Source organism: Pristis pectinata, chromosome 7, assembly GCF_009764475.1.
Source record: "Pristis pectinata isolate sPriPec2 chromosome 7, sPriPec2.1.pri, whole genome shotgun sequence".
NCBI classification, from domain to species: domain Eukaryota; kingdom Metazoa; phylum Chordata; class Chondrichthyes; order Rhinopristiformes; family Pristidae; genus Pristis; species Pristis pectinata.
Genome location: NC_067411.1, coordinates 92686992 through 92703415, shown reverse-complemented (window position 1 = coordinate 92703415; position 16424 = coordinate 92686992). Strand labels below are relative to the sequence as shown.

Sequence of the window (16424 nt, the reverse complement as noted above, 5' to 3'; positions counted from 1 at the left end):
CAGTTCTATTTGGCACTGCTCTTCCACTCCATCCCCAATTCAGTCTACACTCTTCTATCCCCTCACCCTTTACAAACTTTAGTATTCTTCCTTTCCCCCACTTTAATTCATTTGTTTCTCCATCAACATGACCTGCTCAAGCTTCTGCAACACTAATGTTGCACAGAGCCTTTACCATAGAAAAATTGTTCTGCGATGCTTTCCATAAGTGTAATCTAGAGTAGTTGTTGTCAAAAAAGGGGATGACAAAAGATAACAAAGAAATGTGTCATAAAGCAGGAGAAAAATGGAAGAATTTAGGCAGAGAATTACAAAGCATGGCCATTGGTGTCCCAAATCACAGAAACAGTGGAACAGAATGAACAGGGGTTAGTCAAGGTTAGGGAATATTACTTGCTGAGAACAGAGACATCAAAATGGAGAGGAGGGCAGTTGAGCAAACCAGCAGATACAGAAATATCTGAACCAGGGATTTCTGCAATTCTCCTGTGCTCTGTTAATGAGTGACCAGCAATTATGTCTCACTATGGAAACCTAGAAAAATAAACCTTTCAGAGTAGGTCTAGATTCTTTCCACTTGATAATCTTGTGGGTATGATGGTCCAAGCTACATGTAGAGCAGTGCTTATTAATTTCTTTTGTGTGATCTTAGTTGGTTAAACTCTAGAGGTACTCCTGTCCTGGTGACTTTGCTAACCCATGCCCAAGTTCTCTGACCTAAACAACAGTGGGTCAGGTATGAAGTGATAGGAAATAATTGTTACAATCAGACCATTTTCAGTGATTCTGGGGATTGGAAAATATAACCTAGGGTTTGTGATGAAGGAAGAGAGTAGTGGTTGGGGAAGTGAAGTTCCTTTGGGGCTTCAGCTGTTCTACTACCTCGGCAGAAACTCTGTCCCTGCTGAAGTTTAGCCAAAGTTATAGTGAGGAGTGGAAGATGACCCCAAGACTATTCCTGGTTCATGTAACTATTTAGCAATATATTGTGGTTGAGGAAAAGAAAATAGAGACATGGGGAACTAGTGGGTACATGGACTGTGTCTAATGCTCACACTGTGGCTAAGCTAAAATGGTCTGTTTCCACATTGTAATTTCTTTGTAATTCTGAATGCAAAGTACATTTTTGCTAATCTATGAAACTTGCATTTTGTTCTGAAAATGGTTGATTTGGGTTTATACAAGATTCACTTACAACACAATTAACATAGCATTAATAATATTAACATTTTAGCATGAACAATTAGTAGGATAAGTATGTAATGTTGAATATCAAACCTCAGTCAATTTCTATGTGCAGACTACTCCTGCATTAATGATTACGCTGTCCTGTACGTATTACTGCCATGACTCATCAGAGTGGCAACAGCTAACTTTTGTCATGATAATCATGTTAAGATGTGTTTCAATGAACAAAAAACACATAATATCTTAATCGTGGTTATAAATTCCTGTAATGCATAAATTGCGTTTGGTTGCACAAACCTAACAAAGTAGGGTCACATACAGACTGTTCACACATTTGACCACTGTTGGATTCTGACCCAATCTGACTGAGAGACAGCACCAGGATTTCTTTCCTTTCTTTATGGAACCTCAACTCACGGCCGGTTTCCCTGGCTCTCTCGAGGTCTTTGAGTGCAGAATGGAGCTCCTGAGAAATAATTCCTGGTGTCTTCTTTTCCTTCAAGATCCAATCTAGTGCCATCTGACTTCTCAAACAATCATCCAAAGGTTGTTTGGAGTAATAGGAAATTACATCCTGCAGAAAAGAAAAGAATACCCTTTAAAATGGCTAGTTCATTCACAATATAATGTGGATTATGTCACCTATAGTTTAAAAGATACTAGGAATGTTTTGATATGTTACCTTTTTAATTGATTATAATATAAATGAAGATTATAACGACCATGTTACACACCACACGTTTATAAAGTAGTGATTCTATGCTGCTCATATTTTTCACGTTTTTACATTTCCTTTCAATGTATTGAGTGTGTTTGTAGTAAAGAACACATAAATCATGCTTTACTAGTGACCCTGCTGTTGTTGAAATTCATTTGCCTGGATATTCTCGCCAATAAATGTCCAAAGTAGTTGCATCAATGCTTTGTACTTCGGTTCTGGAATTTATTCCATTGGAATTAATATTGGAGGCAGAGTACAATGTGCCGGCATAAATTTATAGTGAGCTGTACAACTGGGGATGAATTTCAATGCAACATATGTCTTTTGTACTGCATAGTGTATAGATAGACACTGAATATGGCAATGGGCATGCTTAAAGGCAGTATCTAGATGAAGGTTGGACCCATGACAAGTCAATGCTAGTCTTTGTTGGATGTAAAAGTGAGATATGGATACACCCTGTCCATTGATGAAACAAGGAAAAGATGCGGGGCTGGATCAAAGATCAACACAATGGAGCAATGGTTTCAGCAAGTAAGCAAAGAACGGGCACCAGACTAGTGATAAATCAGAGGCAAAGAAATGTTGATTTAAAGTAAGGAGCATCTCCAGCCCTTGCAGGTTAGTTTTTGTGATTCAAATTTTTGTTTTAATTCTTCAGTAAAAATCATCTGCTATTCATTTCTTTGTGCCTGCCTTGATATCCAAAACATTACCTGACGGGAACACTTCCTTTCTCTCAGAATTTTCAAGCTTCCATTCCAGTGTAACAGTTGAAAGACTGTCATCAATTCCTGCAAGAGAGTGAGCATCCTTTACACATGATCATAAGCAAAAGGAGCATGAGTGAGCCATGCAGACCCTTGAGCCTGCTCCAATATTCAGTCATATTAAGGCTAATTTTTTGCATCACTTTCCCTGTCTATCCCTTGATTACTTCAGTGTCCAAAAACCTATCTACCTCAGCACTAAAACTGAGCACATTCTGACCTCTGAAGCAGGGAATTCCAAAGATTCACTATCTTATGATTGAAGAAATCAAGTGTTTCATTCAGTTTTTTTTATAAGCTTGTCTCTTGAAAGTATGTCCCTGGTCTCTTACCCTGAGACAATGACCCTTTAATCTAAACTCTCCTTCCAGGGAAAATAACCTGCCATCTATTCTGAGACATCAGCAGAATAGATGTAATCAAGTATAGACTTCTGTAACACAGGTTATTTATTTTGATACTACAGGAAGTTGTGGGTTTATAAAAAGGAGAAGCAAGTGTTTTCAAATAGAGGAATATAGGGCAGTTAGAGAAATAAAGGACTGCAGATGCTGGAATCTAGATGAAAAACACGATGATGCTGGAGGAACTCAGCAGGCCAGGCAGCATCCGTGGAGAAAAGCAGGCGATCATCGTGTTTTTCAATATAGGACAATTGTTTTGGTTAGAATGCACTGATTTATTCAGCATATTTTACTTGAAATTACCCAAACCGGTGCAAAATAATGGGAAAAATCAAGTTCAGGTTAAATCAAGTTATTAGAATTTTTTGCACCGGTTTGAAAAACTTTGCACTGAAAGATTACCCCACTCATAAAATTTTCCATATTGAAATAGCCATTGCTGCAACCTTCTGCAAATAGTTCCTCACAATGGCTCCAAAAATTAAACCTTTTTTTCGCCACAAGGACATTGATAAGCCTGTCTTGAAAGCTTTTTTTAATTTGCAAAGAAACTGACTGTTGCACACCAATGCGTACCATCCACAAAATGCACAGCAGTTACTTGCCCAGGCTATGTTGACAATATCTCCCAAATATATGAACTATGCCACCAAGAAGGGCAATGGCAGAGCAGCATAGGCATCACCCTAGGGCACACCATCCTGACTTGGACAATATGGTCACAGGTTCTTCCTGGTTGCTGACTCTAAATCCTGGGACTCCCTGCCCAACATTGTGGGAGTATCTTCACCAGAGGCCTGTGGTAGTTCAAAAAGGCAACTCATCACCACCTTCTCAAGGGCAATTAGGGTTGGGGATGAGCTGCCAATAAATGCTAGCCTTGTCAGCAATGGCCAGATCCCAAACATGAATATAAGACAAAAATGGTACTGTGTATCTGCTAAAATCTATGAATGCATCATCTTTCCTCCCTGATCTATCTAATGCTGTGTTCAGTGGCAACCTGAGGTGTATGGCGAAGATCATTGGCCACCATCCAGAATGATCCAGAGACCAGACTGCTAAGAAGTAACGTCACTTTGACTTACAAAGTGACCACAGACTAGGCATGAGAGTGTGGCTGAAGGTCATCCCAAAGAATATCACCGACCTCAGTTGTTAAAGCCTTTGAAAATTCAAGACTGCCAACACTTTGCTTATTGAAGAGGTCCAGATGTGAACTTGTGTCTCTGAAGACTTGTAGGAATTGGGATTTTTCACATGGGTATTTCTGCACTTCCTGCCCTATGATCCCAATCCTCTCACTGCCTAATCTGAAGCTTCCAGTAATAAAGTGCTGCAAGAAATATGACCATGATGTTACCCATTGAAAGAGTTGCACAGAAGTAAAGTCTGACAAAAAAAACATTGCCTGCTGATTTGAGCAGAATCTAAGGACACCAAGAGGTCTTCCAGTAATTTGCAGTCAGCTCTGGAGCTGCCTTAACAGATATCCCGATATTGTTAGAGTGGTCGTTTTCATTATGACAAAAAGAACTCAGCATGCTGCCTCCCTTGATTTCCCGTGACCCTTCAACAACATTTGTTTTATGTTGAAAGGAACATCATTACGTATATGTCTGACACTGGAAGTCATCAGATGCACTAATGCAAATGACATTCGGAAATGCCTGGTCAATTTTGCATTAGGGGCAATTCCTCTCTGAAACTTGATTTATTCCAGCTAAAATTGATTTTGGGTTGCACAATCATTAAAAAATTAATACTAAAATGTAATGAATTGATAAAATTTCCCTGTAAGTATCATAGGGTGGTTTTCCTCCATTTTGGTGCACTGAAACTGGTGCACTGAAAATCCGCGCAGTTTCCGGTGTCAGATGCCTGCAGAGGTTACAAGCTGCTGTGTCATTGTGTAGCAACAGTAACAGATGTTGCTGCAGAGACAAGGGAAAACATCTCTCGCATTTAACTTTAAGTTCCCATACTTACTTTCAGCCTGAATAGTATATCCAAAACCATTATCACCTTAATCACATCCTTCTTATGTTGCCATAATCTCCTGCATTTTAAAATATGCCACTGAGTTCTTTCTCATTGATTTGACAAATCAGCAGTTCGTCAGAATTTGAATGCAGAAGAGCTACATTTCAAAATAGGTGATTTAGTGAAATCTATTGCCTGATACAATCACTTTGGAGTCATTGTACCGTCTCTGTACAGCATAATTCTTGCTGACATAATAGGTGGGTGTATTGACAGGTTATGCTCGAAAGAAGTGTGATTCTATTTTATAGTACAATCCTTCAAATGGTGAGTGTGTGATGCCACCTGAGTAAATTAGTATGGACCAATAAAACATTAAATGGCGACAGAAAGAAAAATGACCAGGTTAACAACTTTACAGATAAGCACAGGACCTACTGGTCTAAGAAAGTTGCTTACTTAACAATAGCAATCCCTTTGTCACATTTGCAGGAAACAGACATGGGAAGCTAGGAATCCATCTTTTCACCTTATTTGTATCCTTATAATGAGGGTGCACTTAGATTGCATACGGACCATCCTTCCAGGCAGGGATGCTGCCTCAGAGTAATGAAAAGGAGCAAAATGAGTCTCTGCTCCTACTTTCTAGACTTTATGCTCTGCAAGAAGTATTCCTGGTGGCAAAAGTTTAGAAAAAGTTAATGGCATGGAATGATAATGATCAAGTTACCTGAAATTCCAACATTGTTTTCCCTTTATTTGCCTCCAGCATGTGGTAGTAAGCCCCAATGCTTGTGCTTGGATCCATAACATCATTGGTACTGCCCTTGTAAAAATGAGATTAAAAAAGTCTTGTAAGATTGTTTTTGATTTTCACCCCATCAATCTATTAAAAAGGTATTCAAGCAACCTGGATTTCCAAGGGGAGAAATATTTCTCAAGTAAAGAACAATGAATACCTCTGAATGAAAGAAGTAAAAGAATTTTAGTGTGCAGCTTGAGACAGAAATTGTCTGAAAAATGTGGTAGGATAATTGGGTTGAATTTACAATTCATTTTAGTTATAAGTGAGGCTTAATGCACTGTGTCTATTTTCCATTAGCGATGAGGATGGATTATGGTATGTGTTCATTTTCTGGGTCACATTATGGTTAACGTTGAACATCATGAAAATATCATTTTGGTGTTTAATCTTTAATATCATCAGCTTATTTTTTTCATTCCTACAGAAAAAATTAAACAGCTGCTGATTCATAAGATAAGATAACTTTTCTTTATTAGTCACATGTTCATCGAAACACACAGTGAAATGCATCTTTTGCGTAGAGTGTTCTGGGAGCAGCCTGCAAGTGTTGCTTTGCTTCCAGCGCCAACATAGCATGCCCGCAACTTCCTAACCCGCACGTCTTTGGAATGTGGGAGGAAACCGGAGCACACAGAGGAAACCCACGCAGACACAGGGAGAACGTACAAACTCCTTACAGGCAGTGGCTGGAATTGAACCTGGGTCGCTGGCGCTGTAATAGCATTATGCTAACCGCTACACTACCGATTTTGCGGCATCACTATGGCCCAAACACCCAGGGGTTCATCCCACTGAAAGAAAGAGAGAGACATGTCATAAGTCAGACATATCCAGTTCAATGCTTAGTGTTTCCCTGAAATAGCCCCTTTGTGGGAATTTCCTCTGACTTGCTCCTGCTCTGGCACCATAAATTTGTTGGATGTAGATGGAGTCATTGGCTGAGATTTTGTGAAGAGATCGTACTCAGTGCTGACCTTGAAGAATGTTGCCCACAAAGATCTAGCAATATCTATAGAATGGACTTTCCCTTTTCCAACATTGTTTGGTGTCAAACTTCAATTCAAAAGCAATCCCTGGCATTCAGCAGCTGTGATTCTGAGCAGCCAACCATACTGAAGAATTCTCATAGCAAACAAACCAAAAGGGAGAGGTGGGTGGGTTGTGAAATCAAGATTTAGGTAACATTTAAGTACTTTACAGAGTGCCAAATAGGCATTCACACAAAGGGTTTGAAGTAGAAGTTGAATTATTACAAGCAAGCCTAAAAAATACTTCTGCAACATTTGAAATGTTTACCTGATGAAAATACATAGGTAATACATAGCAGGCATGTAGTGTAGCAGATAGTGTAACGCTATTACAGCTCTAGTGACCCGGGTTCAATTCCAGCCACTGTCTGTAAGGAGTTTGTACGTTCTCCCCGTGTCTGCATAGGTTTCATTGAACCATAGAACCATAGAACAATACAGCACAATACAGGCCCTTTGGCCCATCATGTTGTGTTGACCTTCAAACCACTCCTAAGACTATCTAAATAGAACCATAGAACAATACAACACATTCCTCCGGGTGCTCTGGTTTCCTCTCACATTCCAAAGATGTACGGGTTAAGAAGTTGTGGGCATGATATGTTGGCACCGGAAGCGTGGCGACACTTGCGGGCTGCCCCCAGGACACTACAAAGATGCATTTCACTGTGTGTTTCAATGTATATGTGACTAATAAAGATATGTTATAATATTAGCTTTTTAGGGCCAGGGAATTGGATTAAGCAGTAACTATAACTTGATGCACCATTAAAAACTCACTTACTCCTTATGCAGCAAGGTGCAATATTTTCAGAATATTGTGTAGCAAGAACTGTCGTAATGTATCCTAAAGTGGGCATGGATTGAGGAACCAAAGACCCCGTAATGAACTTTTAAAAGCAAGCCATGAATTGAAGGGAATGTTGGAGGTGTAGATAGGTACTTGCTGAAGTCCATTTACCTCTATCTTCTCTGAACTCATGTTATCCAGGCGTCCACAAGACCTATAAACTTCAACAAGTCTGAATTCATTCTCAACAGCCTGTACACAGATCATTGCTGGAGTGAAACCCATTCAAAAAGTGGATAAACCCAAATTTTTTTTCCCCACCAAAATCTTTGCCGGTTAAACAGAAAAAAACATTTTTTAATGATAGTAGACTGGTTAATTAATGGAGTTACAACAAACAAGCAGGATGAAGATGGTACAATCAAAGGTGGTGAGGGGAAGAAGAGTGAGGAGATGCATTACATGCAGAAACATATGCAAAGTCACAGAGTGCATTTTATAACATGCAGTGCAACTTTATTGTAAGTCTGTGATCTATTGAATCATACTAAAGCAAATGTGAGGCTGACACAGATAACACAGCTCTACGTGAGCTGGTCCAGAGACTTGATAAGCACGATTTGCAGCCTGTGGCTAAGACAGATACTGTGAACTTTACCTGAAACGTGATGTTAATGAGAGTGGAGAACAATGAGAAAGCTGTGAGGACAGCTGATTATGGACAGCAGAGTTTGGCCTTAAAAGAAAGGGATCTCCAGATACTAAGTTACTGATGTCAAGCACGGGTGACCTAATAAGTCACCAGAAGACGTCGGTGGATTGTCAATGTGATAGAGACTGCAGTAGGGAGGGGATGGTGTGGTTAATCACAAGAACTTGTACATCACTGGATCATTGGCAGACTGACCACTGAGACACATGTGATTTACATAGGACTAAGCTTATAACATAAAGAATGGTGCTTTCAGAGATTAAAACATCAGACATAATCATAAGTTATTATAATTTCTCAACTGAAATAAAGATTGATTGTCATGGAATATGAAATTCTAGCCTGCCATCATTTATTAAATCCTGGAGGTGGACTCTTGTACAGCCTGCAGGAGCTTAATCCATATCCATCGTAAATATAGGTTGGCTGAGTGGAGATATTGTAAATATGATGATATTAATGTGTCCTCTAACCATGTGACTTATTTACATAACTGCACACAAATGCACTGCACTACTTTGTAAATAAACATCTGATATTTTTGTCAATTTACTGATTTTTCTTGATTATGTTGCAAAGCAGCACACTCGGTGAAGGAGCAGGAGATCACTGAAGGAAACTTCGGGATTTCCATATTAAAGCACAGATGAAGGAAAATCTCAAAATTGTTGCCAATTACACAGTTTAATGATACCAATCTCGTTGTCATTATAACTGCAAAATCTGGGCCATGTCTCTAGCAATGTTTTGGCCACAGAGTGAGAGGAACAGTGAAGAATTTTAGGCACCCTGATGCGTAGCTGCCTCATGAGGCGTCTGTTTTGTAAATCAACATTGCTAATTAAAGACAAATCAAACCAATGTATCTTATAGGTACTTACACAGACTGAGGCAACTGCTTCCTCCATGCTATTTCTGATAAATTCCACTGTGATTATACGAGATGGCTGTTCATTGAAGACAGAGTTCACCAGGGCTACTCTGGCTGCATCCCGTCTGGCATCAGCTTTGGTTAAACAGTACTAAACAGAGCAAGAGTAATAAAGTTAACAGAACTCACAGAATGGTGTATATGCTGGGGAACAGAAAGTAGCCAAGTAGCTAATACATACTTAGGTGTAGTATCATATGTATCATATCCCTCCTTCCTCTGCCACTGAGGATCCAGAAATGATTTTTGAATAATATGTAAGAGTAGGACGGAATAAATCACTCACCGATTTTCCCTTTCTCTTAGTGAGGACATGTTTGGCTTTCATTTGACACCAATTCTTGGTGGCATAGATGTGATATTGAACTTATTTGAGATGTTACATCTGGTTATAAGTAACTTCCTGTTGGGTGCATGCATTTCAATAGGAGTGGCAAATCATTAATCCAGCATTGTAGAAAAGCAAGCTTGAGCTTTTGCACAAAATATCTAGTCTATAGGCAATATTAAAATTTCTGATATCATGAAGCCTCTGAAAGGCTGTGATTTATTAGAAGGCTAAAGGAGGTGTTTTTCCAAATGTGCACATAATTAACAAGCTCAATAAATTTTAAGCAATACTATCTAGAGATTCTTTTGCAACCTAAGATGGATGTACTTACTGGCATTGGTTATGCTGTGGAATTCAGAGCATTTACTTCTGTTGGAGAGGGGCAATGGGGAATATCAAACCAGCACGTGCAGTGGGGAGAGAGAGGCATTGACGATGGTGGCGGTGAGATCAAGAAAGCCCGTGTCAGGGGATCAGGAGCTGGGCTGAGCTACAGATGGGATGGTCATGGAGTAGCACCCATTACAGGTGGGAAGCATGACGAAGCTGAAGGGGTGCAGCTCAGTGATGCATGGGATGGGCTGATGACCTGGGGAGTAGATATTAAGGGGTTGTTTTAGTGCTAGGGTGAGGATATTTGTCTTCCCTGCACTGAGGCAATACCCTCAATAACCCAAAGATAACATGGTTCGAGTTCCCCAGCAATACTCCAAAAGTAGCACTGCACAAGGAATGTTGCCACCATGGAATCACTTCAGAGAGACAAAGGTGACTCCTGGCAGAAAATGCTCGATTGAATTATTCGATTTGACCCAGAAATGGTCACAAAATCAATTTTATCCAGGATTTTTTTTAATATGCAAAGTACTGAGGAAATCATAGAGGTAAGCAATTATCAGGTTTAATAAGAGATCTCAAGTCTATACAACAAGGATTAGAACTAAATGCCAATATCTAATCTTGGCACTTTTGTGTGGTGTACTTCATATAAATTGTGGGGTTGACAGTTTGGTAAATTCATTCCTTGGACTCTTGGATTCAGAGGTTGTGGGCTCAGTCTCACTCCAGAGTTGTGAGAACATCATCAATCCTGGCATACCAGAGCAGTACTGAGGGTGTCCCACGCTGTCTGAGTTTTTTCCTGAGAGATTAATCTGAAGCCTCGTCTACCTCAAGTAGAGCTAAAAGATCCTAGGGGACTTTTTAAAGAACAGGGGAATCATCCCAATGTCCAGGCCAATATTTATCTCTTTAGCAACAACAATGAAAAAGATTATCTAACCTGGTTATTATCATTTTGCTGTTTGTGAGCCTTTGCTGTGCACAAACTGGCTGCCTCACTTTCTACTTAGAACAGTGACTATATTTCTAAGGTATGTCATTGATTTTATATTGATTTTATAGACAAATGCTGTGGTCATGTAAGGCACAATATAATGAAAGTTTTCTTGTTCTCACCACGTATCTATCCAAATCCTGTGGTTGATGTGTGTGTGTGTGTGTGTGTGTGTGTGTGTGTGTGTGTGTGTGTGTGTGTGTGTGTGTGTGTGTGTGTGTGTGTGTGTGTGTGTGTACAAATGTAAGGTGAGGACATGTTAAACTTGGCTGCAATCTTCCCACTGTCAAATAATCTGCCAAAGTGATTTTGTGGTCTCAAAATTGGCAAGATATCAGCAGACTGATGACAATATGAAATCTTACAGCAGAAATGAGTAGATCAGGCAAAGAATAGAGAAAATTGTACAGAATTTATTTTCAATTGAGGAGACATAAGACAGTTTTCTCAAATTGGCTATTTTGATATGTTCCTTCCTGTGTTCAAATTGGATATTTTCTCTGGAATTCAGTAAAACTTCCAGGAGCACTGTGTACATAAGTCGAGCTAAGTTCTTCTTCAGCGAAAGACGCACTTAAATGGCTAGAAACAGGAATAAGCTTTCTTTCATTTTCAAGGTATAATGTGAAAGAAATCGAATTCCACACGGCTGTTGGCTGTACCATTCACTAAGCAAAGTTCTGTGGATTACTAATTCACATTTTCCAATTAAAAGCTCTCTTCTGGCTTCCCGCAGTTCTTTTCAGAGAAGGCGGCATCTAATTAGGGAAACAGAGAACCCAAGAAACGAGTAAGACATTATGCCCTGAATGTTGCTTTTGAAACCTAGAAGGGGAATGGTTTTTTTTCATTTGTGTGGGTGGTCCCTCCCAGCTACTCAAAAGCTACAAAGCCTGAAGCATTTTTTATGGCTGGGCCTCATTGGAATGACATTGGTGTGTTGCCTGTGCCAAACAAGAAGAGCGAGCCTCTTAGGCTATCTTTTCGGGGGTCAGCTGCATTGTTTTCCTTAAGATCTGATGATTTGACTATTTCACCTCAAACCTGCAAATGCCAAAGATCATGATTCAAACATTGTAATAGGCTTTCTATCCTTAGAAGCTGAGTCTGGCGAGGCTCAGCTAATCAGTGAGTATTAAGTCTCTATCCCATGTTTCTCCATGAATGACTCCATAGGCAGAAAAAATAATGCTAGTATATCTAATGGTATAAAGTTGAAGACCTCTAGCCTGAACTCCTTGGGACTAAACAGTATTCAAAGTGCAGGTTATAGATATCGATCTTTGTGGCATTTTTTGTAACATTTTGTGGCATTTTTGCATACCTGATAACATGTTTAATTATTACTTACTTACAATATTATACTTAATATGTAAAATATTTAAAATATAATCATACACTGCCTGCAGTTGCTTACTAAGGCAAACAACAGCATTAGAGCTACAAAAGAAACATCCGTTATTGAAGGTAATAAATTATCAACTAAATGCTTGTTTGGTACAACAACATATCAAATGTCATGCCACATGGTTCTTATAGATAAACATATATACACGACAATATATTTTTACATTTTCAATAATGGATCCAACAGACTGAGCAATGGTGCCCAGAAATACACAATCCATTTCAGGAAGAGAAACTACTTCATTGATTCCAATGATCAATTAATTAGAAAGATTTTCCATCAACTTATTAAAATTAGACATCAGAATCATCATCCACATTAATATCTCAAGACTGTGAATACGTTCTCTGCCAGCTATCCACCTGATAAATACCACTGCAGACATGGACATATAAAAAATGTCATAATCTGCAAACTGATTTTTTTAAAAAGAATTTTAGGAGAAACAGTAACAATCTTTTCCTCACTTTTGTAAAGTCTGCTAAAAGCAAAATATGGCAGAACTCTATAAGTTTTGGAATATTTGAACTTTGAAAAATACGAAGTGCTAAATAAAGCTTCTGAAGTTGAATTGTATGTGACTGAAAGCAAGAACAGTTAGTCATGTGAGTAGGCCAGAAGTAAATTAAAATGGAAAAGGGTTTGTGACAAAGACAGATTTGAGAATCAAATGCAGTAAACATTCATTGTCCACCTCTTTTATCATAAGAGCCCAATCAGCAGTCTTTTGTAGAATAAAATCAAGAAAAGCTCAAGCTGTGAAACCAATGTTTCATGAACTGTTGAGGCCTTCATGTTATTAAAAAAGGGTATCTTTATAGCCAGGGATAGGGAATAGTTAGAGGGGGCACAATGTAATCTCTGACACTGTAAAATGGGATTTGACACAGTAAAGGTGTATTTAAAGATGATTTATGTCAAAGCACTGCATGCTTGATAATGATAAAAAAGCATGAAAGATAAATACAAATGAAAGAGACCATTTGGACAATTTTAGTTGAACATCTGGTATGTTTTTAAAAGCTTACATTCCCCTATCACATCATTACTCTATCCAAAAAATCATTCCAAATGCTGACAGTGCAGAAGTTCCATATCTGCCCTGAATTGTTCTTTCACCACTTTTAGTCTACCCCTCATTAGTCTAGAACTTTAATACACTACTTGGAAATCTATCCCAGTGAACAGAGGGACTACTATCTTGAAACTAGTTAGAATGTGTAATTCAAAGTTAAATAACATGGAAAGCAAAATAAAGCCAGGGGAAGAAAAAGATGGGATTAGGGAGAGTGAGTAAATGTAAAGACATAGAAAGAAAAAAAGTAAAAGTATTACATTTTAATTCTTATATTTTTAGATGTTCTACTTTAATGTCTGAGAAGATGAGACTCCATTTTTCACAGGTAAGTTTCAATGGCTCTATATCATTTGATCACAGTTAAGACATCTGATTGTTATGAAATCATTTATAATTCTGATATGTTTAGTGAATGACAAGTTAGTAACTGCTATATTTTCACACTCAACATGTACTTCAGTGCCAAGTGTATCAGCAAGGCACTGTTCAAGCAAAACTTGTGAAGAAGCAGACCAATCTGAACACCAGCCTCATGTTACTGCACAATTGCAGTCAATAGAAATCGCACCATTAGACTCACTTATTATTACCGCATAACCCAAGTTGATATCAATAACTTCTGATGATATCCATAGGATTTAGTAGTTTCCATACATCTGTAAGATACCTTCTTTCAGTCATTTCACATCAAAGTGAGAACATTTTCTACAGTCTTTCCACATTTGTGAATACCTTGTTTAACCCTGTGCACATCCCATCGTAATTCACTATTTCTGCGTTAACTGGTGTTGGAGTAAAATAAAATGAGGGTAAGGCTTGGTTGGTATAGGTGCAGGAGGGAGGAAAGTTTAATTGTAGTCTTTATCAATCGGCGCTTACTTCAAGGAGTTAGCAACAGATTGGGATAGCAATTATATATCTGATGCAAGGCAAAGGCGTAAACCTTGTCTGGGACCCATTTTGTTAACATTCTTGTGCCATGTACATATTTTTCACAATTGATTAATGGGATGTTGCCATCAGTTTCTACCTACAAAAAAACAAGTAGTTCAGATGAATGCATTTCTTGGTGGACATCTTAGGATTCTGCTGTTTATATATTAACTCAAATTTCAACAATTTTATATATTGGAGAATCTTCTGACAAAATGTTCTGTGATTTTATTCAAATGATTGAACATCGTGGTCCCCACTTGCATTGTGGCACTAATTCCACACTCATGCAGTGAATAATTGGTGTTTTTATTTCTGTGTTTGCACTTTCCCCAGTGAACTAACCTCTGGGTGGGTTAAACCACTCAATTCAAAAAGGATAGATAACCATCAGTGCCTCCAGAAGAAACTTGTACATTGTTCATTCACAACACTGCATGTGGGAGCATCAATGAAATTCATGGGAGGAAATTTTTGCTGGGGTTGGGGAAAGTTCTTAGTCTACTTAACTTTATTGGAAGAGCCAAAGAAACCTCAGAATAACATTATAATTTCTCTGGGGAATACTCAACTTTCCTATCAAAATAATATCAAATTAGTAGAAAAATTCCTGTTGAAATTCATCTCTCATCTCCTCAGGTGGGTCTGGATTCACTGTAGGCAGCAGGGTTGCTTTGTTTACCATGATCCTCCATGACTAGGCTGACATAGAGATTGCAGTGCATTAAACAAGACATCAATTGTAGTGATTGTTCACATACATCAAATACCGCCGTGAATCACAGCTTGTAAACAGTGAATAAATGAGTCATTTTAAGCATTGTACTGATCTTACATTTCTGCTGTGATTTTTGATACCCTCAGCCAACAACCTGCTTAAAGTTAATGTGACTCTGAGTGTTTCTGGCAATAACATTATCCCAGAGGTTACTTTGGAATGAAAATCTGCCTACATTAACATTGCAAACTCCATTGTTGCACCTGAGTTATAATATTGCAATTCACTTATCAAATAGTCAAAACAAAGCAACTGAGTGCTCATAAAACATGGATTAAATTAGTCCAGCTTTAAGAGGTTTTTTACACTGCCAACCATTGAGCATAGAGGTAATTACAAGTGAGAAATCCAGAATATATGGGAAAGTTATCACACCAGTGTTTGTCTTGGCTAAAACAAAATTAAACAGGAAAGCAGGCAATAGAGCAGGAGGGAAGGGATTAAATCCTGACTGGGGTTATTATTGTAGTGTGGGCAAGCGCAAGTGTATGCACTTTTAAAAGAATTATTGCTATCATCTCAAAACTTTTGAGGCAAGTCAGATCTTGAAAGGAGTCGGAGGTTAAAACTTCAATTCCATGGCAATGATGCTGATTACTGAGTTAGTAATTTCCAATAACAGCAAATGCAATATATATTGCAGCACCAATATTTCAATAGCTTTCTCCATTAGTTCAGAATTGACATTATTGCTTTGGAAAATAATGTTAAAATATTAAAATCATTGCTGGGATTATTTGTGACTTCATATGAGAGTGTTGGTGTTTACATAAGAAATTCAGAATTAAAATTATGAACTTGCATCTACAAGCTAATGGTTTATTGTTCGCTATGTTGAATTTCCTACATGCAGTTGAAATGTGGCATGCTACCAAACATAAGGATATGCTACCCATTTCAAACATAGGTTATGTTCGCTACGTTCCACTTATGAACTGTTGTAAGTCCTATTCCAGTGTAATAACATATAGAAATAGGAGCAGGAGTAGGGCATTTAGCTCTTTGAGCCAGCCCTGCCATTCAATAATTAACATTTACTTACATAACATTTTCCTGCTCTCTCTTCATACCCCCTGTTGCTTTTTGCACCTGGAATCTAACCAATGCCTTTTTTTAATATATTCAGTAACCTGGTCTCTACAACCCAATGTGGTGGAGAATTCTACAATTTCACTACCATCTGAGTGAAGACATTTCTCCTCATCTCAGTCCTAAATGCCTTACCCCA

General features: G+C 38.4%; 1 protein-coding gene across 1 annotated transcript in view; it reads right to left on the bottom strand.

Annotated features, from left to right (window-relative positions):
- Window positions 1-1328: 1328 nt before the first annotated feature.
- Window positions 1329-16424, bottom strand: part of LOC127572708 (protein limb expression 1 homolog) — a 34712-nt gene continuing 19616 nt past the window's right edge. The window contains exons 3-6 of the mRNA XM_052020235.1: window positions 9283-9423; window positions 5797-5892; window positions 2626-2703; window positions 1329-1762 (exon numbers count right to left, since the gene is read on the bottom strand). Of these exons, the coding sequence (XP_051876195.1) occupies window positions 1442-1762; window positions 2626-2703; window positions 5797-5892; window positions 9283-9423 (636 nt within the window). The 3' untranslated portion in view covers window positions 1329-1441. The remainder of the gene's footprint in view (window positions 1763-2625; window positions 2704-5796; window positions 5893-9282; window positions 9424-16424) is intronic.